Consider the following 24,247-nt stretch of genomic DNA (forward strand, 5'->3'; position numbering starts at 1 on the left):
ACATAGTAAAGAGTCCCTTTACCCCCTTATGCAGCCATGGATGAGCCAGACAGTTTTGCTTTTCTAATCTGTGAAAAGCAGAGAATCCTCTGCTCACCTTCTCCCAACATGAGCAAGACAGAAGATGAGAGAGGCTGAGAATGGAAGGAGAGGTAAGACCATGGCTTTAGTATCCACAAAAATATTCCTCCACTTTCATCTAATGCATGTCCCCGTGGAGACACTCGAGGACTACGGCTAATCACCACTATTTGCCCTCCTCTCTTCTGTAGGACTGGTAAAGATTTTATGAACAATTAGAGGTTACTTTGAAGTAAGCACTAGTAGTGTGTCAGTAATGTTGAATGGGTGAAGAAAATTGCCGCAATGGCATTAAATCACCAGTCTAAAAATACTTGGCAAAGAACTTGGTGTCCTCCATTCCTAATCTGTTCAGATACCTATTTAAGACATATAAAACTGTGAAACAATAATTATGTTTGCTGCATTTGAACCCAAAAGATAAACAATTGGTGTTAAAATATCCTAGATAATTTGCCCTTTATAAGCACCTATAGAATATCTTCCAATTAAACTAAAAACATAGAGGATAATATCTTATTAACAAAGAATCCAGACCTTGCAGGATGCCCAGCAGAAGAAATCAATTGTCTTTGCTGTCACCTTGATCCAAATTATTAATAATTCATCAGAAATTAAATTAAAAAATCAATGTTGTCAAAAGGAGTAGTTGTTATACTCAGCAAAGTGATGCTTCCAGCATGGACATATAAAGTGTAAATTGTCCCTTTTTGGCATATTTGTTAGTAAGCAAATTTCCCCATTCTGTTCCATTACATGGTATGGAAGGGAGGAAGGGAGGGAGGGAGGGAGGAAGAATATTTGATTAATGCATGTGGAGCGGACTAAGCAGAAAGCAAGTTAGTTATCTACTGTAGTGTGTCAACATTTTTCAGCCTTTTTATTATTATATGTTCTGTCTCCCTTGTACAGAAATACTACAAAGAGAAAATCAGATAGGCTTGGCCAAATCATTGTCTGTCTCAAAAATTGTGTTTAAAATGCTACACTTCAATTTTAAGTTTGCTTTACATCTTGATTAATATTCTAACTACAGTTCAATACTAATTACTTAGATTAATTAGATAATGATTAATTAGATAATATATGTAAAGTGGTTTAAGTATAAAAATCACTACACAAGAAATAAGTATTGCTAATTGCAGCTGGGCAAACACTGAAAAAACAGTAAATGAATATTCAATTCAATTTTAAGTAAATGGATTTCAGCTGTGTTTCAATAGCTTGAATATTTACTTTCTGGCTTATTTTCTAACAAAGCATTTTACTTGCAGTGATGTTGACCTAGATATAGTTTATGCAGAAAAATCATAAAACTAGAATTAGTGTCATAATTCTGTGTGTTTAAATGAGACTCCCAATTCTGAGAGCCCCATTACTTCTTGGATACCCTGCTTTTCTAAGAATAAAAAAAAAAGACAGTAACTTTGTGTCTTTACATCTAAAATTTAAAGTGCACTACCTGGATGAGGATGTGGCTCACATTGATCCTACCCCACTTTAGGAAACTGAATGAGATGAAATCAAACTCTCATTGCTGTAACTCCTTCCCTTTTCAATTGAGTGAAATGGGCACCATCAGTAGGTGAGATTTAGCCCATCCATAGTCCAAATTGTTTGCAGAGAAATCTCAACTTACATAAAGTCAGAAACTAGAATAGAATAGAATAGAATAGAACAGAACAGAACAGAACAGAATAGTTGTCCTTAGGAGAAAAGTCCTGTCATGTTTACTTATGTTATGGTCACAAAACCAGGACACAGAACAAAGACACTATCCTTGATGGTAATGACAGGACTGCTTTTGATATTAGTTGGTCTAGGACAAGCTAATTGGCAAGGTGCTTCATCAGAACTCATGTTTACATACCTAGTCAATCCCACTGATAGCAAGGAAATAGAAATTTTTCAGGTGCCAAAAGATAGGCATGAATACAAATATCCTGGAAAAGTTTGGAGGAATGAGTTTGATCTTAGTTTAAGTAGAGTCAAAGATCTCTTGCATTTAAGATGCACTTCCAGTTGGTGGTCCCTGGTATGCTATGTCAGGGGGTTGGGTCAGTCAGGAGGAAGTAACCAAGCTATACTCTAACTGGCCTATTAGGGAATCCAACAGACTAAATCAATAGCTACATTTTGGTGAGAACAAAAAGTGCTTTGGACGTAACTGAAGACAGACTCTTGGTACTGTGAAGCAGAGAAAACTTGAACTTTGTAGCTGAATTCACAGAAAGTCAGATATGAATTCAGGATAAGGTATCTTGTTCAAGATGAGGTATATACAAAAATCCTCCCTTCTCTCCCAAATATTGTTAAAAGATTAAAAAAAAAAAAAAAAAACGAAACAAACAGGAAGTTCTATAGATCTTTAAGGAAAAAACCTGGCAACTTCTTTGTAAAGTGTAAAGCTGATGTAGAATTGTTTACAAAGATTTCTGACTTCTCAAAAGAACCATTAACCTTCATTTTTCTTTACTAGTACTGGGCAAGACACCAGATACTCAAGAGGTTTACTGGCACCTCACCTATTAAATTCTTCAGATAATTCGGCACTGTTTAACTGCAGTGAGATCTGAAACTGAATCACTGTAAGAAGCTCAGGTTTTGTTTCTGCCTTCCCTTTTCCTGTTTCTTGGAAAAGGAAACTACACGTCTGACATCTAAAGGAACTTCAAAAACCTTTCTTCTTTATTCTCAACGGGTCTTCAAAGCCATTGAAAATACATCCAATTTTATCACCTTAGAAACAAAAAGCTTCTTTTCAGCCAGAAATGTCTCTCATTTCAAAATTCAGTTTTATCCTACTAATATAATAGAATTACTTTAGCAACTTTTAGGGGAAAAAAAATTTTTTTTCAAAGTGGTAGACACCAGTATTAAAGTCACTGGCACTGGGCTAGGAGAAAGTGACAGCCTCAGCAACTCTTTAATTAACATCATTTACAGTGGCTTCGCCCTTTGCACCACATGATGCAACTGCAGGGCTATGTAGAATTGTATAGTTTGGGATCACATTTGCCCTTAGGCAAGAAAAATGTTTACAATGAAATCTAAACATCTTTGCACTTTGTGAATCTTAGTATAAGTGTGCTATAGTGAAATTGTATGGGTAAAACCCATTCTGAGAGGGTAGCCAGGAAGAAAAAGTATATGTAACTTAACTGTATTCCCCTACTTTGGCAAAAGATTTGGTGCCTTAGGTTACTTAGCCACTTAGGGGCTGGATTCGGTCCCTGCTTTTCTGCTTGTTCTTGGGAATTTGATCGAGTTATTCTTCGCCCATATGGATCTCAGTTCAAGACTCTCAAACAATTCTTGGAAGAAGCCACAGGCACTGAGGCAGGCAGAGCTGTGTTGCCAGTCTGTAGCGCAATTATTTGAGTTGTGTATTCAGAATCTCAGTAGAGCTGCATCCGATCTCTGCTGGGGAAGGAATGTAATAGAGCCACTGTGCAGCAGTCAGATCTTTATCTCAGTCCATTTCTATGATAGAAACATGTAACATTGTTCTTTGTCTGTAGTTTTACATAATATCTATTACTTGGTTTTGTTTAGAAAGGTTAATCAATACTGGAATCAGAGGAATATAAATAAACAAAAAAATGAACACTAATTTACTAAGTCTGTCAAACTGAAAAGATGACATTAACTATACCAGAAATACCAAAAATTACTCATTCACATTTTCCACAGGGATGTAAAACTTCATATATATAATTTCAAAAAAGCCCTCGGACATATCAGCATTAACGATAGTAATTAAAAAAAAAAAGTTCAGCATCAAATGAGAAATGAAACTTCTCCTATGCTACAAAGCTTGTATTTTAATTCTGGAAAAAATTAGGAATCTCTTTAGCAGTTGAGTGAGGGAGCAAGGAGTGCTGAGGAATCTGGCTGTCAGGGAGACACTGTTTTCTTTTACTTAGGAAGTAATTTTCATTAGGCTGAGCATATATATTGTGTAACTTTTAGAGATCAGTTGAAAGATCAGGTTGAAAGAAAAATTTCAAAACATACCAGCCAAATTTATAAAATCTGATGATTTAAAAGAAAGGATCAAAGTTATTCCTGGTTTGTTTTGTGCTTTATATTAAGGAGACTTTAAAAAGAATATTATAGATGCATATTATTTACATTTAAAAGTTTATATGTATATGTGTGTAGGCATATATTTAACCTTCAGCAATGGTATTTCAGAACTTAAATGGGCCAGGTTGTTCTATACTAGCTAAGGAGCTACCTCAATGTATACAATTAATGCTTTTTCCATAAATGTCCCATCTTCTTAGACTACTGGTAATTTCAGAGGCAGTTAAATATTTCTAGAATGCGATGACATCAGTTGGGGATGTGAATATGGTTGTCTTATATACACTGATATTTTAGCCATTCATTATGGATGTCTTATATGCGCTGATATTTTAGTCATTCATAAACTAGAAACAGAGAAACAGGTAGAAGCATAAAGTTTAAAAAATGTTAGCGGAAGTTAGAAATTATTATAGTCACTCAATCATCCATTGCATAAATATCTGTCTTACTGTACTAGATTTAATGTTGAGAACAATTGAAAGTTTCTTAACAGCCAGGCAGATGCTGTTTTCTGTTCATTCTCACCAAGAATGCCTCAGTCAATATTTGGAACAAAGACAAATTCTGAGGAAAGAATAATGCAGAGTAATTTATTAAACATTTGACTTTCAGTAAAGTTCTCCAGCCATTGCTCAAACTTCTGCTAAAGTTGTTAATACAAATGCCAAAATTAAAATCCAAATGAAGTTGCTATGGCAGTTTCATACTTTGTGAGCAAATCAGTACATTTTGGACCTGGAGGAATTGTAAGCTTCCCCTTCTGCCACTCTATCCATTTCATGATCTTTTACAGTTTCCTTCCTGGATCTCAGCTCAAGGATCTTGTAATGTGTGAAAATATTTTGCATAGTTTTCCCTTTTTAGATTACTATATTTCTTAGGGTACTTACAGTTCCTGGCCGTGGGTATGGCACTCGCCCTTGGTAGGGAATCCACTGGTAGTTTGGGCCATCTCGGTGGGCATAGGGACCAAGAAATACCCTCCTCACATCAGTCATGCTGTACATACACACTGCCGACCCCTTGAAGATATTACTAAAAATGAGGGGAGAAGAAATCAAATCAGGTTCTTTAAATTATCAGTCAGTTTAATCGAGTGGAAGAGCTATGGGAATAGCAGCTTGTTGCTTTCTAATTTATTGCATGTGGTGATTATCAAAACTCTGACATGCTCCCATAGCAATCCTGACTCACCTCCTGTGAAAGTTCAGCATAACTGATATGATCTCTCAGACATTTTCCTAAGCAGATGGCTGCTATTCCACTGTTTAAGACATATTGTCCCCAGAAGGCCAAAGCCCCGATTTCAGTAAACTTCAACAGGGCTGTCCCTAGAGCACTATTCAATTCTTTCTTACACTTCACATTTTTCTATTTTATTTAGCAGTCTCTTCCGTCATTTGGGCAGCACACACGCAAACTGTTTCTTACCTTGAGATTTCTTACAGAAGAGAGTGAGGGCTTGTAAGTCTCCCTCATCTATGCCTGGTTATCACTAGAAACTTTCTTTCTGGTTAGAAACTAAATCTTTTGTCCTTCACAGATAAATGTGGCAACACAACCAGTACTGCAAACCTTCCTCAGGCCAAAGCTACAAGTATAATTTTGTTCTTGGTGAAAGCACAATGAAACCAAAACATTCAAGTCACAACAGAGCTTTTGAAAGATCGTTAAACTTTCCAGTTTTCAGCAATATTTTTTAATAATATCTCCTTGAGTAGCCAATTTCTCACACCACAGATTTTCTATTTTTCCCTGCCCCCAAACAAGCATATTTGTGCTTGTGTTATTTTTCCAGGTCTGTGTGGAAAGGGCTACAAATTCTGATCCCCACTATAAATAGTCAATTCAACGGCAAGAACAGCCTGAGAAACTGATAGTCTTTGTGATTACTAGCTTCAGAGTGATGATGTACATGGCTCATAAGAAAAGAAGCCTAATTCATTACTTCTTACTGCCACTGACTTGTCAGTTCAAAGGTTAAGAAAATTTTGTGTTTCTTAAAAACATTTTTAACAAAGAGACCTCTTTAAAACAAGAAGCCACCCAAGTTTTCATGCAAGTAAAATGATACATTCTGTACCTGGAAGTTGTAAACACTCCATAGACTATTGGATTTTTAGGGTCTTTTGAGTTCATTAGGAACACATCCTCTGTAACAATAACAAGAGACAGAAAAAAGAACTAAGTTAAATTCATATGGATAATGCCTGAAAACATTTCTGTATTCAAAGCCATTTCTGCCACTTACGTAGTTCATCAAAGTGTGTGTCAATGCCATTAGGTCCTGGCACGGAACAAATCAGACGTGCTTTGAGGAAAGTTGTCCATTTGTTAACAAGGCTCCTGTGTCCACCAAAGTCATTCTAATAACAAAAGTGTTTTGCATTAATATCTAGTAACAGTCTCTGTTTGAAGTATCAACAGAGTTACAGAGAAAATAAAGTAAATAACCACAAGATGCTACTTACAGAAAACAGAGAATTCACCTTCTACTTACAAAAGCTTTATTACATTGTCAAAGACATTAATTCTGAATCGATTTTTTTTACATTGTATTGTGACATATTTCATAGTAGCACAATTTAAAAACAAAACAAAACAAAACAAAACAAACAACCCCCAAACATTTTTCTATTTGTAATACATATATAACACTAAAGAAAGACAGACAAGCAGGATATTTTGCTCCACAGCTCCCAGGCTGCTATGCCCTGGTAAAGCTGAAGGGGTTTATTATTCTAAACTGGGTAGTAACAAATTAGAAATGCAAGTTGCAAGTGAACAAAGTAGATAAAAAATGCCAGAACAGTGGGATCAGTTGTATAGCTGCAAAACTCATTAATAAAGTGCACAAAGGACTTACGGGATAATTGGTTTTCAAGCAGCTACCTCTAGATTTGAGAAGATAAATTGAAGTTGTGCTTATAGATGAAATTTTACTGTAAATATCGTAGTTGCCAAAGCTACAACATTTATTAATATAATTTCATTTGCAGAAATCTTTGTAAAAGTCTGACAGAAAAATATTTGGATGTTTATCAGTGTGGATGAGTGAGTCAATCTGCAGCCACTAAGGGTCTTCTGAATGGTTGCCCATTTCTGCAGCTAAACTTAAACAACTGTTTCGTTAAATCTTCCTTTGCCTCTGTTTTAAAGATTTTCACTAATGTGGGAATGGAAAGGTATTAACATTCCTTTAAAAAGTAAATTCTTCAAATGTTTTTGGCCGACCTGGAGGTATCACATTTCCTGTAAAAGATTCTCTCTTTTGCAGACACATTTGAGGCCTCAGAAGATGCCTATAACTTTTTAACAAAACATCATAGTTTGTGAAGCTTCCCCAAACAGAAAAGAACTGAGTAGTACACCTTTGGGTGTGTTATCCCCTAACTATCTTTCACTTAGGATGATCTCTGCTTTAGTACAATGCCAGTGTTAATATTGAATAATTTACGGGCAAGAAAATGCAGTTTCTAAAATCACTTGCAAAGCTCCCTGCGGATGTATTCTATCTCACACGAAGTCATCATTTTACCTTGCAGATCTGCCCTATTCTGGCATGAGTGGCTTTTCCAGTGTGCTCTCCATCAATTGCATTTTCACGGAAGAAGAAATAGATTTTGTCATCTTCTGGATTGTCGCTCTCTGGTATCAAGTGAGCACTAATAAATCTAGGATCTGAGAAGACAATGCCGTTGTGCACGTTACTACTTCATGAATTAAATCACTTGCCTTCCTTATACAAATGAATTGTGATTTTGCTTCACAAGAATCAATCTTTGCATCAAATGGCAAATATATCTATGTTAGGTACATAATCACCCATTAACATGTGACAGGTGTTTACATTCCTCTTTAATACATAGAGGTGTTTGCTACAGATGTTTAATGAACAGATCTTAACTTTATTATTGGAGCAATTAAACATTCATGAAATCTATTTACAAATGGTTGTATAACATTACAGCATGGCTTCCTAGATCCACGTATTTACTACTGACATTTTTTTTTCGTTTCCTTGGCTGTTTTGACTTTGGTCAATAATCTTTCTGTATGCGTCGCACATAAAATGAGAGAATTATGGAAACAAAAGCAATATTCCTAACTTTAGCAATATTCCTAACTTTATCAATAATGAAGAATATATAAAGAAAGTATTTTAGATCTCAAATTATTAATGTGTTACTCTCAAAAAACTTGAATTTAAAATTACAGTTTTGATTGATATTGTCTACTTCCACACTATGATACACCAACCCCAACATTTTTGTCTCATTTTCAGAAGATAAATGTATTTTTGAATTTCTATTCAAGTTGTTGAAATACTTTGCCTTGTCATTCCTTTAAAGAATTTTTTTTCAATAGGAAACCTTTATTTCTTGACAATTAGAGTGACAACATTATTTGGTGATAAAGAAGAGACATCAACAAATGAAAATACATAAAATGCAGACACACTGATTAGTTATGTAAAAAATGATGGAAAGAGGTTTTGGAAGAGAATTTTATGGAAACCATAACAGTAAATTCATACCAGCGGTGAATCTGGCTCATCACTGTATTTTACAGAGATACTTCAGCTGGTATCTTTCACTATATTTGGAAAAAGAAGGCATATCCAACAGATTTACCAATCTGTTTTACAACCATTTTACATCCTGCTGGGATAATTAACTGTGAACTATATTTAACTACTCAGAGTCCTGTTCCTATGTGAAATTATAAGCTATTTTAGTTACATGCATTAACATCTTTTCAGTGTATGTTTATTGCTGTATAGTCATGGAAATAATGAACTCTGCTTTGTTTTGCCAGTTTGCACTAGCCGTCCTGTGAAACCCATTGCCTTATTAAGGATGGCAGTGTTTGTAAGTAACATATTTTGATATATTTATATATATGCATGCATGTGTTTAGATGTTTCTATTATATGAGTACATACTGCATAATTTTGTGTGTGTATGTGTATATATATTCTCATATACTCTATGTGTGTGTGTGTATATATATGAATACATATACTCTGGTGTAGTCTGTGTGTGTGTGTATATATATATATATATATATATATACAGAGTATACAAGAATGACCATACTGGCTTAGACCAGGGTTTACTTAAATCAATATACAGACTCCAACATTATCCAGAAGTAATTATCTGGGACAAATAAAGAATATGCTAAGTACAAATAAAATTCTCCCAGAATAATCTTCCTTCCTCCAACTAATTTCAGCATAGCAGATTCCATCAGCTTGGTTGCTTTCTATGTGTTTTACACATAGAAAATATGAGTAATTCCCAATAGATTTTTCATCTAGTTATCTGCCTAGACCCTTCTTGAACCCATGCAAATTTCCAGCTTTCATAGTGTCCTCTTGGAATATGTTCCTCATGTACACAATCTAGGGAACTAAAACCTACTTCTGATTTTGTGTTTTGAACATTGATCTTTCTAACTTCATTTGGTGCCTCTTAATTCCTGTATCGGAAATACCCACAGTGTTCAAGATGTGGATGAATTGTGCCCTTATACAAGGGCTATAGCAATGCTTTTTGTTGAATTCTTTGTTCTTTTTCTATTAATTCCTAACATTTAATATGGATTTGACAGTTCCTAAGCAGTGATCTGAAATTTTGATGGAACTTTATGTGCCATAACCCCAGAACCTCACTGTTCACTGGTAATGATCAGTCCACAGCCCATCATTTTATATGTGAAAACAGGCATTTTTCCTCATGGTTTTCCCCATGGTTTATCTCTACATCATTCATCAAGAATAATTTATTTTGTCATTTGATTGCTTAGCTACCCAGTTGCATAAGATCCTTTTGTAATTATTCACAGTCTTCCTTTGTCTCACTATGCTGAATAACTTAGTATCGTGTGAAAAAATTTCCCATCCTGCTGCTCAACCTCTTTTTCAGGTTATTTATGAACACGTGAACAACACAGGCCACTGAACATATCTCTGTGGAACTCTGTCTATTACGTGTTGTCTATTAAATCTGTAGACATCTGAAAACATCAAAAAATCTGTAAGCAGCTTAAGCTCTCCACCCTAAACCCCAGTAACCCAAGCTACTAAATTTGCTTCCTTTCTTTCTAGCATGCATTTAATAATCTTCAAGTTACACACTGACATGAGGCACAAGATAAATAATATCTAGGCTATATTGTACCACAGTAAATATCTATTATTTTACATACAATCTACTGGGGCTTTGCATGCAACTTGTATCACAAGAAACACAAGGGTATAGATTGAAAATTTCTGCATCACAGCCTGTGGAAGGATATATCAGAGAAAGAGTATACCCATCAGTAGACTGTTCTGGGCTACTGGATCTGGAGAACCTCTTGTCTGAATACACTGTTCTTGCAATATTAAAAGTCTTAATGAAAAGGGTAAAAAAAAACAAACGTTCAGCCAAAACCTAAATACATTCCCAAATGGCTGAATGATTTGTTTCTAGTGGAAAATGTTTTGTAAATCACAAAATACCAGATTCTAAAATAAATCACTATATTTTCAGGCATCAAAAATCTAACTTTACATTGGCCTATGAAGATATTGTGAGGAGTCCCATTTGAGTCAATAATATTGCTGATATATTATGGGTTATATAAGCTTGCCCTTGGTTAGCATATTATTACTCTTTTCTTTCCCTCTCGCAATTTTACAGTGAACCTAGAAACAGTAACAGAGTCTAGTATTAAAGCAGGGCTGATACAAGAATGATAGAAAAATAGTTTAAGAAATTGAAAATATGTATTTCAAATAATTCTGTCAGAGTTGTAGCAGAGGAGAGGGGTGTGAGGAAGGCAGGTATAACTAATGCCATTGCCAGAGCGCATGTGAATATGTTTTGTATACATTTCCTACTAGTGCTCATCTGGGATGAATCCAGTTTTCCAATTAATGATTAATAATCCTAACCACATCCTTGAAAATAAAGCAGTCACACAGCCTTATATTAGAACACATCCATCCATCATGGAACAGTTTTTGTTGAATAACACTGGTGTTTCTTACTGAGAAAACCTTAGTCTGTTTGCCTGGTTAAATCAATATGTTTTAGTCAATAAAAGAGTGGTTCTTCATGTTATAGGGCCATTCCTCTTGTTACCTGGTGGTGTTGGGGCTTTTCCCTCTCTTCCATATAACAGATCTATGTCTATGCAATGAAGCAAATAAAGGAAGAACAGGCTACATGTGTTCTGTTGCATATAGAAAGATTAATCTCTGTTCAGAACGAATACAATGATCATAAAAGCGACATCATGATGGTATGTGCAGAGAGAAATGTGGTTGATAATTTCGTAGGTTATAAAGCTAAGAAGTGGGCAGTGTGAACTAGTGATCTGTAGTGTGCTCTTTGTTGTTTCATTAGCGGAGGAGCTGTTTGACTTGCCTGAGGCTTGATGCACACTTGCATTTGACTTCAGGGCTTCAGCCCATGCTTACAACTAACTGTTTAGGGTCATGATGAATCAATCAGCCAGATGGCCGGCAGTCACGCAACATAGCCCTCTCCATGGACTACATAGCATTTTTTTTATTGCTCTCTTTGAGGAAGGGAAAGGGAGGTGTTGCCTATAGATGAGGGACTTCTTGACTCTCCTAATTGCTCACCCATGCAGCAGAAGAATGTCATCCATGAATGTGTGTGTTCAAGTATTGAGACTCCTCTGCCTTACCCTGCAAAATTAAACAGGGTCGGTATCAAGGCGTCCCCATGGGAAGTTTAAAATAATTCAGTCAGGGTTGACCTATTTCATACATTCAACACAGCCACGAAAGAAGTGCTGGAATGAACTTCAAGCAAGTTTTACTGAATGGAAAGTGGGACTTTGATCAAAACCCACCGGTGACAACTGTAAAAGTCAATGCACTGCAGCTATTGTGAATAGATAGGATGATTTCAAATTTCTGCGTATGAACTATTGGGTATTCTGTGACCTTAAAACCTTCTCCAATCCATGAAGCATTCAGAAATGCTGTTACACCACTTTCTTGTTTAAAAGCAGTCTCCCATTGGCTAAAGGTCCAGAAAGCACATTTTGGGAAAATGAATTTAAGAAATAATTTGACAGCAAATATTTTGTAATGATTCATTGCTTTAAAAAAAACGCAAAGCAGACAATATGGAAGAGCGCTTTAAAAAGCAGCATACATCAAACAAACATGCCTGAAACATGTTTAAGCATGATCAAAGGAGAAACAAAGCCACAGCATAAACATGATCAAAATAAAATTACAGCTGAAAACACTGCTCTGATCTTGCAGCCAATGTGAACAAGCTAAAAATAAAAACTTAGATTTTTATTTAAAACAATCAGCCTCGAGAAGCAAATTATTAAAGCACACACCTTTTCAGTCTCCTTTTTCCAGTTGTCTTGGCTGTGGGGCTATTTCTCAGATCCCACATGACACTTTTGTAGCGCCACTTTTCGTATGCCCGCCTGCAATTACCAGCTCTGCAGACCTTTCACTGGCAGCAGCCCATTAAAGTGTCCTTCATGAGAAATCTGGCTCTTTATGAAAACGACACCTTGGTCCAGCTGCCTCTATGATTTATATGCCATTGTTTGTTTAGTTAAGTAATGGAAACATGTTTTGCTTGTCTCAGCACTTCAGGTTGAGAAAAGCTAAGGAAAATCGATCTGCGTTTGTTCTTTTACAAATGTTACTCTTTAGCAGCAACAACCACACAAACATGCACACCCCTCCATAGCAAGAAACAATAAAAGTCAGAAATCGGATTTCTAAGTGAATTGTATTAGCATTTTAATGAAGATCTATAAACTTGAAGGCACAAAAATTACCTTTAAGCGGTCAAGACTGAGTAAGCTGAGGGAACAGAAGCTGGGTCATCTCTTCATCACTTGACAGGAGCCAAAGGGCAGTTCTCTCAGGAAATGTTTTGTAAAGAGTTTGAACTGTATGCCCCTATTATTGTATATTTACGGTCAAAATTACTAATTTATCAGTTCACAGCAAGAAAATTCTAGGAAACTAGGGAAATTTTACGCTCAGTAAAACTGCAATTGCTATAATTTAATGAAAAGTACTGGCAGGTGACTGGGGCCCTGAGGAGAAGAACTAGACTAGGGAAACTGGAATTAAAAATTTAACAACAACAAAAATAGACAGCTACTCAGGACTTTGTAACTACGTACAGTGCCCATCCACTGAGACCCAGCACAGAGAGTCAAGCACTGTCCTCAGAAAATCTGAACTTGCAATCAGAGCGAGCTTTACTACCCGCAGAGAGAAGGACTTCCAGCGCCAGCCACAAAAGTGCACAGCAGAGCTGTCTGCCATGGGCATGCTTGGCAAGGTCACTAGAGGACAAGGCTTTTAATGTATGGTGATGAGAGAGCTAAGCCGGTTTGTGGTTTTACACACTCAAATGCAGTTTACAAAACACCAAAGCTTTTAGTGGTGTTCTTCCAAAGCCCCTTCATTTTAATTCTTCAGTTTTTACATCCTTCTCATTGCTGATGACTCAGGCATACGCAGCGCAGCTCTCATGGATTCACTACTTACAGTGAAGCTCCTCAACAACACGGATGGCATCAGACCACATCCTCAAGGTGGGAATGCTCTTTGCACAAGGGGTAACTTGTGGCTATTATGGAGCTAACAAGAAGGTTTTGCGGTAACTTATTGACAGATGCTGACATGGAAGGTAGTACCAGGGACAGACCACAGAGCAGAAATGTGATTTAGAGACACTGTTTTCAAAACCATGGGTAGGCGGAGGTGCCATGAATGGATTGAGATGTTACCATTCCACGCAGGCCACGCGTGATTGAGTTGTTAGCAGGTATCACAGGGTAAGAAGCCGTACGGTCACTCATTGATGTTGCAATGGAAATTCTCATCAGAAATTTTTATAGACTAGTGATATTTATCAAGAAGTTTATCTTTGAGTCAAGCCAGACTGATGCTGAGGAACGATGATGTTAAAATAGTGTGTTAGCTATGACAGTCAGTTTCTAAATTAGTTTTTAGCAATTTTGGTGACATAGTCAGATTATAACATGGGCTAGTGAGTTTCAGGTTTAGCTAAGGCTTCTTGTCATTTCAATTGCATATATATTCTTCATTTCTTTTCTGATTCAAAACTCTTTTCAGAATTAAAAAAACACCTTCATCTCTGCAGAATCTGGCTGTTGTTTTTCAGTGGTGACTTGTGGGAATTTTTTTGTGACATAAAGAGAGTAATGATTTTCAAGGACAAAACATATTAAAAATAATATTGACATATAACTCTTCCATCATTTCAATACATAGATGCAACAGCTACTTAACAAGAAAAAAGACATACATAAAAAAGATGCACAAAGCTTTTACACATGTAATTTCCTCCACATCTCAGTGCTACTCTTACATATACAGGAATCTGGTCGTCCTGGCTTTTCAGTGCTTTGACCTTGAGTGTCACCTGTGGATTGTCCTCCTTATGAGAGACGGTAAATCTGAATTAAGTGGAGTTTTTTTTTAAGAAATTACAGATTTATAATTGGGGCAAAAGCAAAGAAGGGCAAGTGTGGTTGGGAGCTGTAATAGCACACTAAGGCATATAAGCTCCCACTGGCTGGATAGCGGTAAAGAGAAGTGAAGGCCTTCATAAGGTCAGCTGGGGACCCAGCACTTGGGTGCACATCCAGAACAGCCAGGGAGGGGCTGGCAGCTGCCCCAGAGCTGCCTGCAGATCCCCACGGTCCCCGGCCCCCTCTCCAGGGCCGCAGGGTCAAATGACCTGGAGGGGAGCAGAACCTTAATTCCCGGTGCTTAACACCTCCTGAGTGGTGTCAGTGAGCCCCTGAGTGCCAGCCAAGGCTTAAATCTCCAGGCAGTGCCACTATCCAGATATCTCTCTCCTCCTCTGCCTTAGAGGCAGTAAGTGGTATGGGTATTTCTTGGGAGTGACTTTTTAACTCGTGCTGGAAGGAGAAGGAAGAAAATGTTGATCTCTGATGCAATTATCACTTTCTGAAGCCTTTGTGCTAAACAGACAACAATAGTTTTGATTCCACTTAATGACTAATTAAATGGTGAAGAAAAGTGAATACAAAAGTTCAGTAAAATTATAGCTTAATTCTCAACGTAAATTAGATTTCTCACAAAACAATGCTTATGATCTACCCACCCTATTTAATTTAAAAGAGGTGATTATTATCTCTTTACAGAACAACCAAAATTAACACCTCTTTTCCATTGCTGACTATGTTTTAAGGTGTTGCATATCTATCAACACTGTTAATTTTAAACTCATTTACTTGTCCCTCAGAGAGAATAACTGGGCAACTGAGAAAATTAGTGTCCTTCACAGAAAAGAAGGGAAGGCTTGCAGCATATTGTCCCCTTTTAGGAATATTTTAATCTCAATTTTCTGTATTTCTTAACCTCTCTGCAGAAAAAGCTAACGAGAGTTCCAGCTAAGAGCCTGTTTCTTCCTCTCTCAGTCGTTTATCTGAGGATTTTGACACTGATACTTGGAAATAAAAACACTGGAAAGCCCGTGCCTTAACTGTGTAACCTACATCTTTAGAGCTCTGGATGAGTGACAAAAACTAAGTATCACAGTCTTTATTTTAAAAAGTGATGCATTAGGGAAGGAAATGGAGCATGGAAGCACTGAAGTCAAAAAGATGTTTATGATTTAGGGTGTTACACGCTTTTGGCAATCAAAGCCATGCTGTGGGCCTGCCTTTTGTAAGTGCTGAAGATTCACAGGTGGAGCACAAGTCCCTGGAGAAGCCCAAGCGATTTATGGTAGATGACCCAAAACTCAAGAGACCAAACCTGTTCCTCTCCACTAATGTGATTTTCTCAGGCCTTCTGGAATGCTGAGACATGTGGTTATGTCTGGATGGAATATTCTTCTTCTTTGCAACTTGAAAATTAGAGGGTATAAGAAAGTGTCCTGACGGCAGAGAGAATGCTGCAGCAACACCAGCAGACAAACTCCTGGCAGGTTATAGGAGACAAGTCCCCTGGCTCAGTGTGAGGCACAGCTGGGGATTAACAAGGCAAACACATTTCACTGAAGGGAAAGTGGGATGCCTTCAGCAGTATTATTGGCAAAAGCATGAAACTCCAAACTGAACAACAGTGGCTTGACAAGTATGTCTTCAGCCTCCATGTATCTCCTGAGACCTAAACTCTTCAGATTTCTCTGTCAGAAATCTGTGCACAAGTCTGTCTCCAGCAGGACCTTTTGTCCACACATATATTACTATTTTTCCTGCCTGTGCTGTGGACAAATATGGCCTTTGTGTCAAAAATAATCTATTTTCAAAAGAGAAAGAAAACTTCCAAATTTTGTACTGCCAGCTTCAATTTGAAGTGTGTAGAAGGGTTTGTGTAGCTCCTCCCCAATGTCATGTCAAAAACTGGACAGGACTCTGACATCATCTCAATTCTCAGTGAGGGATGTTCATTCATCGGGAAATGATCATCAGCCTGAGCCAGTTCCTGAGGAGTGATCCAGCAGGCAGCACTCCTGCAGCAATTTCCTAACCTATCCAATCTCCTGTAATTTAATTTCTTTGTTAAATCCTTTAGATTGGCCACAAAACTGAGGTCATTTTGTCAAACTATGAAAAAGGTTTTGTTGTTCTAATTATTTTTTACAGCTAGTGTAAAGCAACTTGACGCAAAATCCATTAAAGTAAGATTAATGAGGGATGGCAGTAAAGACTGAAAAAGGGGCTGGGTGAATGACTGGTTTTAACTGATCTGTCAGTGTAGCCCAGCAACATAAAATGCAGTAAGGCATCTGTAAGCGGAAGCAAAACCCCTCAGCACAACCTGAGGTATTCAGTATGATAACATCAGTTATGACAACCTCTTTCAGTAGTCATATGAGCATAGTATGTGATTCCAACTTAATTTAGTTTCAGTCAACATAAAGTATTAACAGGATTTGTACCCAACTGAAATAAGGTGCTAGTTTATTGACGATGTGAAACTTAGTTCTGCTTATTAAAAAAAAAGAAAAAAAATTGATAGCATAGGTGTGAAAAACCATGGAGTTGCTTGAGACAGAAACGTCTTGCAACATTATCTTTTACTCTGTCAGAAAGTTGTTCTCAAACTCTGTTTAATTGGTATGTATTTTTATCCTGTACAAGCAAACCCTCTTTTCTTAATTCACTGACAGCATTTCAGAATTATTTATTGTAATTACTGTGACTTTTAAAAATTATAACCTTCTTGGAGTAACACTGTATTAGGCTCACAATTTCAGCATTTTTAAAAGCAGTGAGGGAGGCTTGTGATACATAAAAAGCAGGGAGAGGAATTAGCAGAAAGTTTAGCAAAAGTACTTAAAAAGTAATAAAGGAAGAAAACGCAGTGAAAAATATAGGTCCTGTAATAAATGGGAAACAGTGAACATTTTTTTAAAGAATACTTTCTACTGACGGGTCTGGCAAAAAAAAAAAAAAAGCTGAAAGTATGTCAAATATGGAGCAGAACTGATATTAATAATGACAACCCATTTACACAATCTTGTGAAAAAAGCTGATGACCCACTAGTCCGTGTAAAATATCTCATAGGAAGGTTTCGCACCTTTCCTTCTCACGGAGCTTTTTCTTCCTTTAGTGGAAGTTCCTTTAGAGAAACAGGAGAATAGGAAACAGAGACCAAAGGGGTGGGTAAGGGAAGAGAGCTGTACCCTGTGACTGTCAGATTTTACAGTGTGTCAAATGTTATCATAGTGCTCAGGAAATATGATTAATCTCACTGACATCAGTGGAACACTTTTTACTGTTTATAAGGCTATTGAATTTTGCTCAAATGGCAGTAAAAGAATCAATAAACACCAATCCTCAGGTATATGGCCATATTCACAGATAATGTATTACCACTGGATGCTTTCAAATATTTCATAAGAGCTGTGGAATGAATGGGAAAAATATGTAATCCAGTCTCTAAAATAACTTTTCTTCTGTTTTCTGATCATCTGTAAAAAAACTCTGTCCCTGAAAGGTTATCTGGTTTCTTCTTATATCAACTCATCTAAAAAAATCTTCCTACAAATCTTGCAGCACTTACCTGAACAGAAAACTTTACAAACCTACCAACAGGAAATGAAATTTATACATATAAACAAATATGTGTAAAAAATACTTTTTTTCCATAATCCAGGAACATAACAAAAACACAAGCCAGCCTATGACTTTAAAAGGTATGTCAGAAAGGGAATTTTTTGTCTTAATTTATTTAATATGCTTGTGGCAGCCGTAAGTGCTCAGGAACATCAAATTCTGCTGGATATTGAACAAAAGATGGTAGTCTCAAAGATATACAGTTTAACCCTCACCTTTGAAAGAGGTAATTTCCCCTGATAACACTATAGGACAACCACCGTCCTAACATATGAAACATTCAGCCTATAGCCACCAGTGATTTGGATTTGAGAACAGAGGGAAAAAGAGCTAAAAAAGGCATATCAGCTGGCAGTTCAGTTTTGGTGGGTTACTCTCAACAGTCTTTTGGATATGGAAACAGACAGCACTGCTGCTTTTGAGACTGAAATTGAGAATCTTAAAAGCAATGTTACCACATTTCAGTAATATAGTCATTTATCTGTACACTATCACATGTACAGATCTGAGGCATTCACTGCTTCTGACTATCAACTATTAGCTGGTGAATACTTCTGTACTTTGACGTATGTTAAATGTTACCATAAACTTTACTGTGTCTTTTTTACTGTACGGTATGTAAAAGCACCTGTCTACATGTTTAGAAAATCAAATCTAACAGCGAGCTATACAGCAAGGATAGACTGATATAAATCCATGGAATCCAATGGAATAGCAAGGGATGGAGCACTTTAGACACTAATTTGAAACCTCAAAGCTAGGTATTGAAGCCTGAGATAAGTAATACAGGGTGCTCTAAAGATCAAGGGGAAAAAGAAGTATTGCTTTGTCAATGCAAAAATGGGAAGTTCAGGATCTATTGCGCTGTCAAAACTTAAAGGCATCAAACCATTTGTCAGGCTTTGTGTGTGTGTGTGTGTGTGTGTGTGTGATCTGTCCATCATACCTGATAACTGCAGTTCTGTGAATAAGGTATTTGGGGCTTCTTTGTTTATTTTCTCTGTTAGTTAGTCAAACATGCTACCCTGAGAAGTGAAATCTAAGTATCCATTTGTCTGTCCCATTTGTCCCTTTCTCTTCCTATTCTCTCTTCCTTACACCACAGTCATGAATATGGCTCTACAGGCTAAATGATGCTGGTGGCGACATCTGTTTCACCCTTTTGTTTTGCAGGTGTTGCCTAGCAGAACCTGGGGAGCAAGGCAATGAAGTGTCTTAAATGAGACTGGAACAGCATCTATCCTGGAAACACTGGGTTTGCAGAAGTAAATGAAGAAAAATTACTAAAAGCTTTTGTATCCGTTAAAACCCTGAAAAGGATAAAAACTGATCTGCTGGGAAATTACATGCCATATTAAATATATTTTGTAACTAGGGGTTTTCTTTTCTCCTCTGTTGAAAGGCTACAGAAATATTAAGATATCCTACACTTATAGCTCAAAAGGGTCTTCAAGATGTAAGATTTGATATATCATAGTGTTTCAGAAATAACAAAACTATAAAATCTCCAAGGAATTAACAAGTCTGAATTTAACTACAACAGATACTATATCTACATTTTTTGATCTTACGGGCTCTTTGTGTCTACCTAACCAAAGTACTGCATTAGGCCCAGTCCTGCTCTAGTAAAATCAACAGCTGTAACCCTGCTAAATACAGAAGTCAGAATATATCCTTGAGAATGGAGCTTAATATTAGTTTTGCAATTCTTTGCTAGTGTGACTTTTGAATTGTGCTCTTGAACTACCTGAATGTGTTATCAATGTTTTAAATACATTGATGATTCCACTTTGTTGTTAAAATAGGCTTTTAATACAAGACAGTATTTAGCAATCTAGTACCAGCCATCAGTTTGATATCAGCCGTGACATTATTTAATTTTCAGAATCACAGAGGTTAAAGCTCACTGAACTATAAACAGTTGGAAACATGGAGTGTAATCCCAAGGCACAGCTCTGCACAAGCTGTAATTTAAATCATATTGCATGCTAAGCTGAAAAGGCAGTGCAGGTCCCAGAGGGCATGAATAAATCTGCAGTCACTGATTTGCCACACACATTTGTGTTGGGATTCTGTAACTGTGCAAATGTGATGTCTTCCTTTAGTGCAGAGGACCTGTCATCTACTGAGATTTGTAATTAAACAACCCAAAGAACAAAAGCAATTACTTACCCTTACAAGCATTCAGACTGGAATTTACACGATTTCATGAACAAAGAGAAGGGGAAGTTATGGAGACAGAGAGAAAGGGAGGCTTTGAGCCTGCAACTTAATTCAGCTGTGTCTAGTGCTGGCTGAGATTTTAATGTATAGACCAGGTATACAAATACCTGCCGTACTTTGAACTAATAATTCCGTCATCACAAACTCCACTCTGAAGTGGATGTGTCTCCATCTAAGGAGCCAATTATGCTTCCAGCTGGCTATGTGCCACATCAGGTGCTGGCTTTGAGCAATCAGTTGTGTTAATTGCAAGCAACACTGAATGCCTTTTGGGAGGAGCAATTCACGGTTCAGGAATGTTAGTGTAAAGGGAGTTAGGTTCAGCCCCATTACAAATCACAAAGTTTGTATAGGTTGCAGACTAACAGTTGTAATTTTATGGAATGGAGGAAAAAGGGAGGAACAGATTAAGGGGCTGTATCCTCACATCATTTACTCTGCTGGGTGTGCTGGGCAGCTCAGTTACTTGGTGGGGTGATGGCTATGGGGTGGTGGAGCCCTTCATATTTTTGGCTCAGCAGCTCTGTCCTCCCATTCCCCTGGTTCTGTGAGGTATTCTGATCCAGGCCAACAGGGTCAAGACTTTGGCTCGAGAGAAGACCATATCAACTGCTCATGAACATGGTCTCCTCCACATTTGTTGCATTTTCCTTCTTTCTATTTGTCATACTGGTAAAAATTAATTTAAATTAAAATTTAAAATATTTTTTTAAAATTATTAAAAAAGTAATTTAAAAATTGCATAGGGGTTGTTTGGAAAGTTGGGGTGGTTTGTAGATGTGGAAATAACAGTGAATGCTGTAAATGGATGTTGAAGGGCAGATTTATGTGAAAAACAGCCATTGAAGAAATAAAGCATATTAATGAAATGAGCTGAAAGCTGCAGTAGGTAGAAATCAGTATATCTTTCTTGGCTGCATTGGGGATATTCTCATTTATTATCAGTTAAAGATCTTACCTGTGGCATTTTTTAGTATCTAACTTTTGTCTCAGTACCTGAATAACAAGTTTTAGCTAATTTATCTGTTTGCAAGGGTTGATTTCTAAGACATTTGCCTGTGAGTCTCGGCACCAGCACTATTTAAAAGAAACTTGTCCAAATGTTGGAGGTGATGAATGGGAAGCTTGGGTTGAATTATTAGAGATAAAGGGAGTTAGTGTGTGGTGGGGAGGAACTGGTACAAACCTAAGTCTGCAGGTGCTTAGAAACAGCATGGAGGCTCAGGAAGTGTCTCTAATACCCTTTGGAGGCTCAGTCCCTGCTGTCCCACATGGCTGTACAAAGAAAACTTCTTAAAACAAAGCCATCTTATTTCTCCCTTTAACACAGACTAAAACATTGCCAACCACTTTTGCATCTGAAGCTGAATTTCATTAAATTCAATACAACTTGCTCAGCACTCTCTATTTTTGTGTAGCTGAAACCTCTAATTCTCTCCCCACCACCCCGCGGCCAGCGTGCTCTAGTCACATCACACTTAACCTTTGCCTTGGCTTCTCAAAAAAGAATTTGTTTCACTCTATTCACGGCTTCAACAGTTTGGCAAACTGCACTCGAGTGCCGCGCTGGGCCTTTATATTGAACACACTAATCTGATTGTTTTTCCACTCTACAAACTTTGGGTCAACAATCAAGCTGCTGCCAGAAACTAATTAATTTGCAAACAGGCCCCATTTTCACAGGGGGAGAGCTTTTGAAACCTATGTCAGCAGAGCTGGTCACACCATGGTGACATGCATTGTCATGGCATCCACTTTTCTGGGTAATTCTCCTCACTAATTTTTCACCACACACATGAACTCAAATTACCCAGTCAACAGTAAATCTCTATTGAATGCCCACCAAACTCTGAACGTGGTGGCCTGAGAAGAGGAAATTGGTATTGACAGGGTCAACACTCATTAAATTGATGGCTAGAGCAGAAGAGAAAAAAAGCCCAACACAAGAACACAGGAAAAAAGATTCAGATGTATGTCATATCCCAATGAAGGGGGCTGTAACAGACCCATTCCAGCTTTGTTTAAATCAATTAGTATTCTGCTGTGTGATTCCTTACAAACAGATTTCTGCTTAACTTTTCTTGAAAAACTGGTTAGTTACTTTTGTGAACAGGAAAGGAGGCATAATTTGGTAGCTAAAAGTCACTGTTTTCCAAGCATCAGAGCTGTGATGAGCCCTCATAGTGATCTCAGAGATCATGGGAAACCTACTTGAATTTGCAAGGCCCATAACACATAGGCTTTGTCTTTGGCATCCTGCCCCCTAATCTGAACTTTCCTTTTCCTTAAGATGATTTGAATCTTTGTAAGAATAATAATTACAAAGAAATCCATGTTGTGTAATTTAAAGTGAGGTCTATACCAAATGCAAAGTGCAGTCTTAGAACCTGAACACTGCACCTGTCCTGGATGAATTATCACTTTTTCCCTATTGAAATTAATTTCCTGGGAAAGAGGAGAGGCTTCCTATGAACTGACGCATATGGGTAATATGTGTATATTTATACATGTATTTATAGATAGGTGTGGTCTTTTTAATCATATATTAACTGAAAGTAGTACACAAAGCTTTCTAGTAGAGATTATCACCACAGCTACCACTGCTTGAGTTATATACTGAGTTTGTCACCTTCCTCATGCGAAGACCGTCACTTTAGAAAGCTGTCCCTTGCCAACTCTGCAAGTTATCCATTGAAATAAATACATAAAAATAAGCAATCCTTATCAGTTTAAAAAAAAAAAAAAAAGCTTTCTAGAGAACATAGGGTATCAGTGGGACTAATGCTAATCAGACAATTGCTGATGTTTATTATACAGTATGTGAAAGGTACAGAGCTGGAGACATGCAGGATCAAGACTGACTCCTGGAGTGTATTCATGCAGCTGGGTTTTTACACAGCTCCTACTGCTGGAGGTAGAAGATGAGACTCAGTTTTGTTCATCTAAAGCTATGTCTATAAAAAGCAACTGACCTGGGTCATCAAATTTGATTCTGAACAACCACACGAGACGACCTGATTTACCCTGTACAGCCAGGTGCACTGATTTATCAACGTCTAGCATCTAACCAGAGCTTGTTCTGGCTCATTTGTCCATTTTCCTCCCCAGAAAAGTCAAAGCATAGGTGACGGGAAGGGCTACACTCTCAGGTCTCACCCTGACATGAAGCCCACCAGGGTTTTCTGGATTATTGACCTAATACTGTATTCACCACGGACATAAAACCCCTAAAAGTTAGCAATTCTAAGGCACATCAGCAACAGATCATTTCAGTGTACATGAGTGAGCAGAGATCCCCAAGCTGGCAATCACTTCCAAGTCTCTGTTTAGAGAGGGACTATGCACTGATCTGTTTGGGAGAGGGGTCATATCCCACAGTGCTTGTTTTGAGAGCTATGAACTTCTTTCCTAAAATTGTACTATGTGCAGCAGACAAACTTCTCTGGTCTCCAGTGGAAACTGTGCACAAAGCGTTGAACTCTGAGCTCTCCTGTTATTTTTGATCTTATATGCTCTATAAAGAGAGTCACAGTACAATTGCAGCAAAGCATGGCTTCTAATCTACGCTCCCAGCTATTATTTTTCAGTGTCGATGATAAGGCTGACCAAGCTAAAACCCATAAATGAGCCCACGGTTAACCATGTAAAATATACATATCCTAAGTCAGGTGTTCCTGGACTAATTTGTATCCTAACTTCACCGAGTGTATTGTGGCTGTA

The 24,247-nt window shown here is 37.4% G+C and overlaps 1 protein-coding gene across 1 annotated transcript in view; it reads right to left on the reverse strand.

The window, feature by feature from the left end:
- SEMA3A (semaphorin 3A) overlaps positions 1-24,247 on the reverse strand; it is a 171,791-nt gene that overhangs the window by 27,393 nt on the left and 120,151 nt on the right. The window contains exons 8-11 of the mRNA XM_086474513.1: positions 7,712-7,854; positions 6,425-6,539; positions 6,257-6,326; positions 5,064-5,208 (exon numbers count right to left, since the gene is read on the reverse strand). Coding sequence (XP_086330639.1) covers positions 5,064-5,208; positions 6,257-6,326; positions 6,425-6,539; positions 7,712-7,854 — 473 coding nt within the window. The remainder of the gene's footprint in view (positions 1-5,063; positions 5,209-6,256; positions 6,327-6,424; positions 6,540-7,711; positions 7,855-24,247) is intronic.

Source organism: Leptosomus discolor, chromosome 1 (assembly GCF_034619465.1).
Source record: "Leptosomus discolor isolate bLepDis1 chromosome 1, bLepDis1.hap2, whole genome shotgun sequence".
In the NCBI taxonomy this organism is placed as follows: domain Eukaryota; kingdom Metazoa; phylum Chordata; class Aves; order Leptosomiformes; family Leptosomidae; genus Leptosomus; species Leptosomus discolor.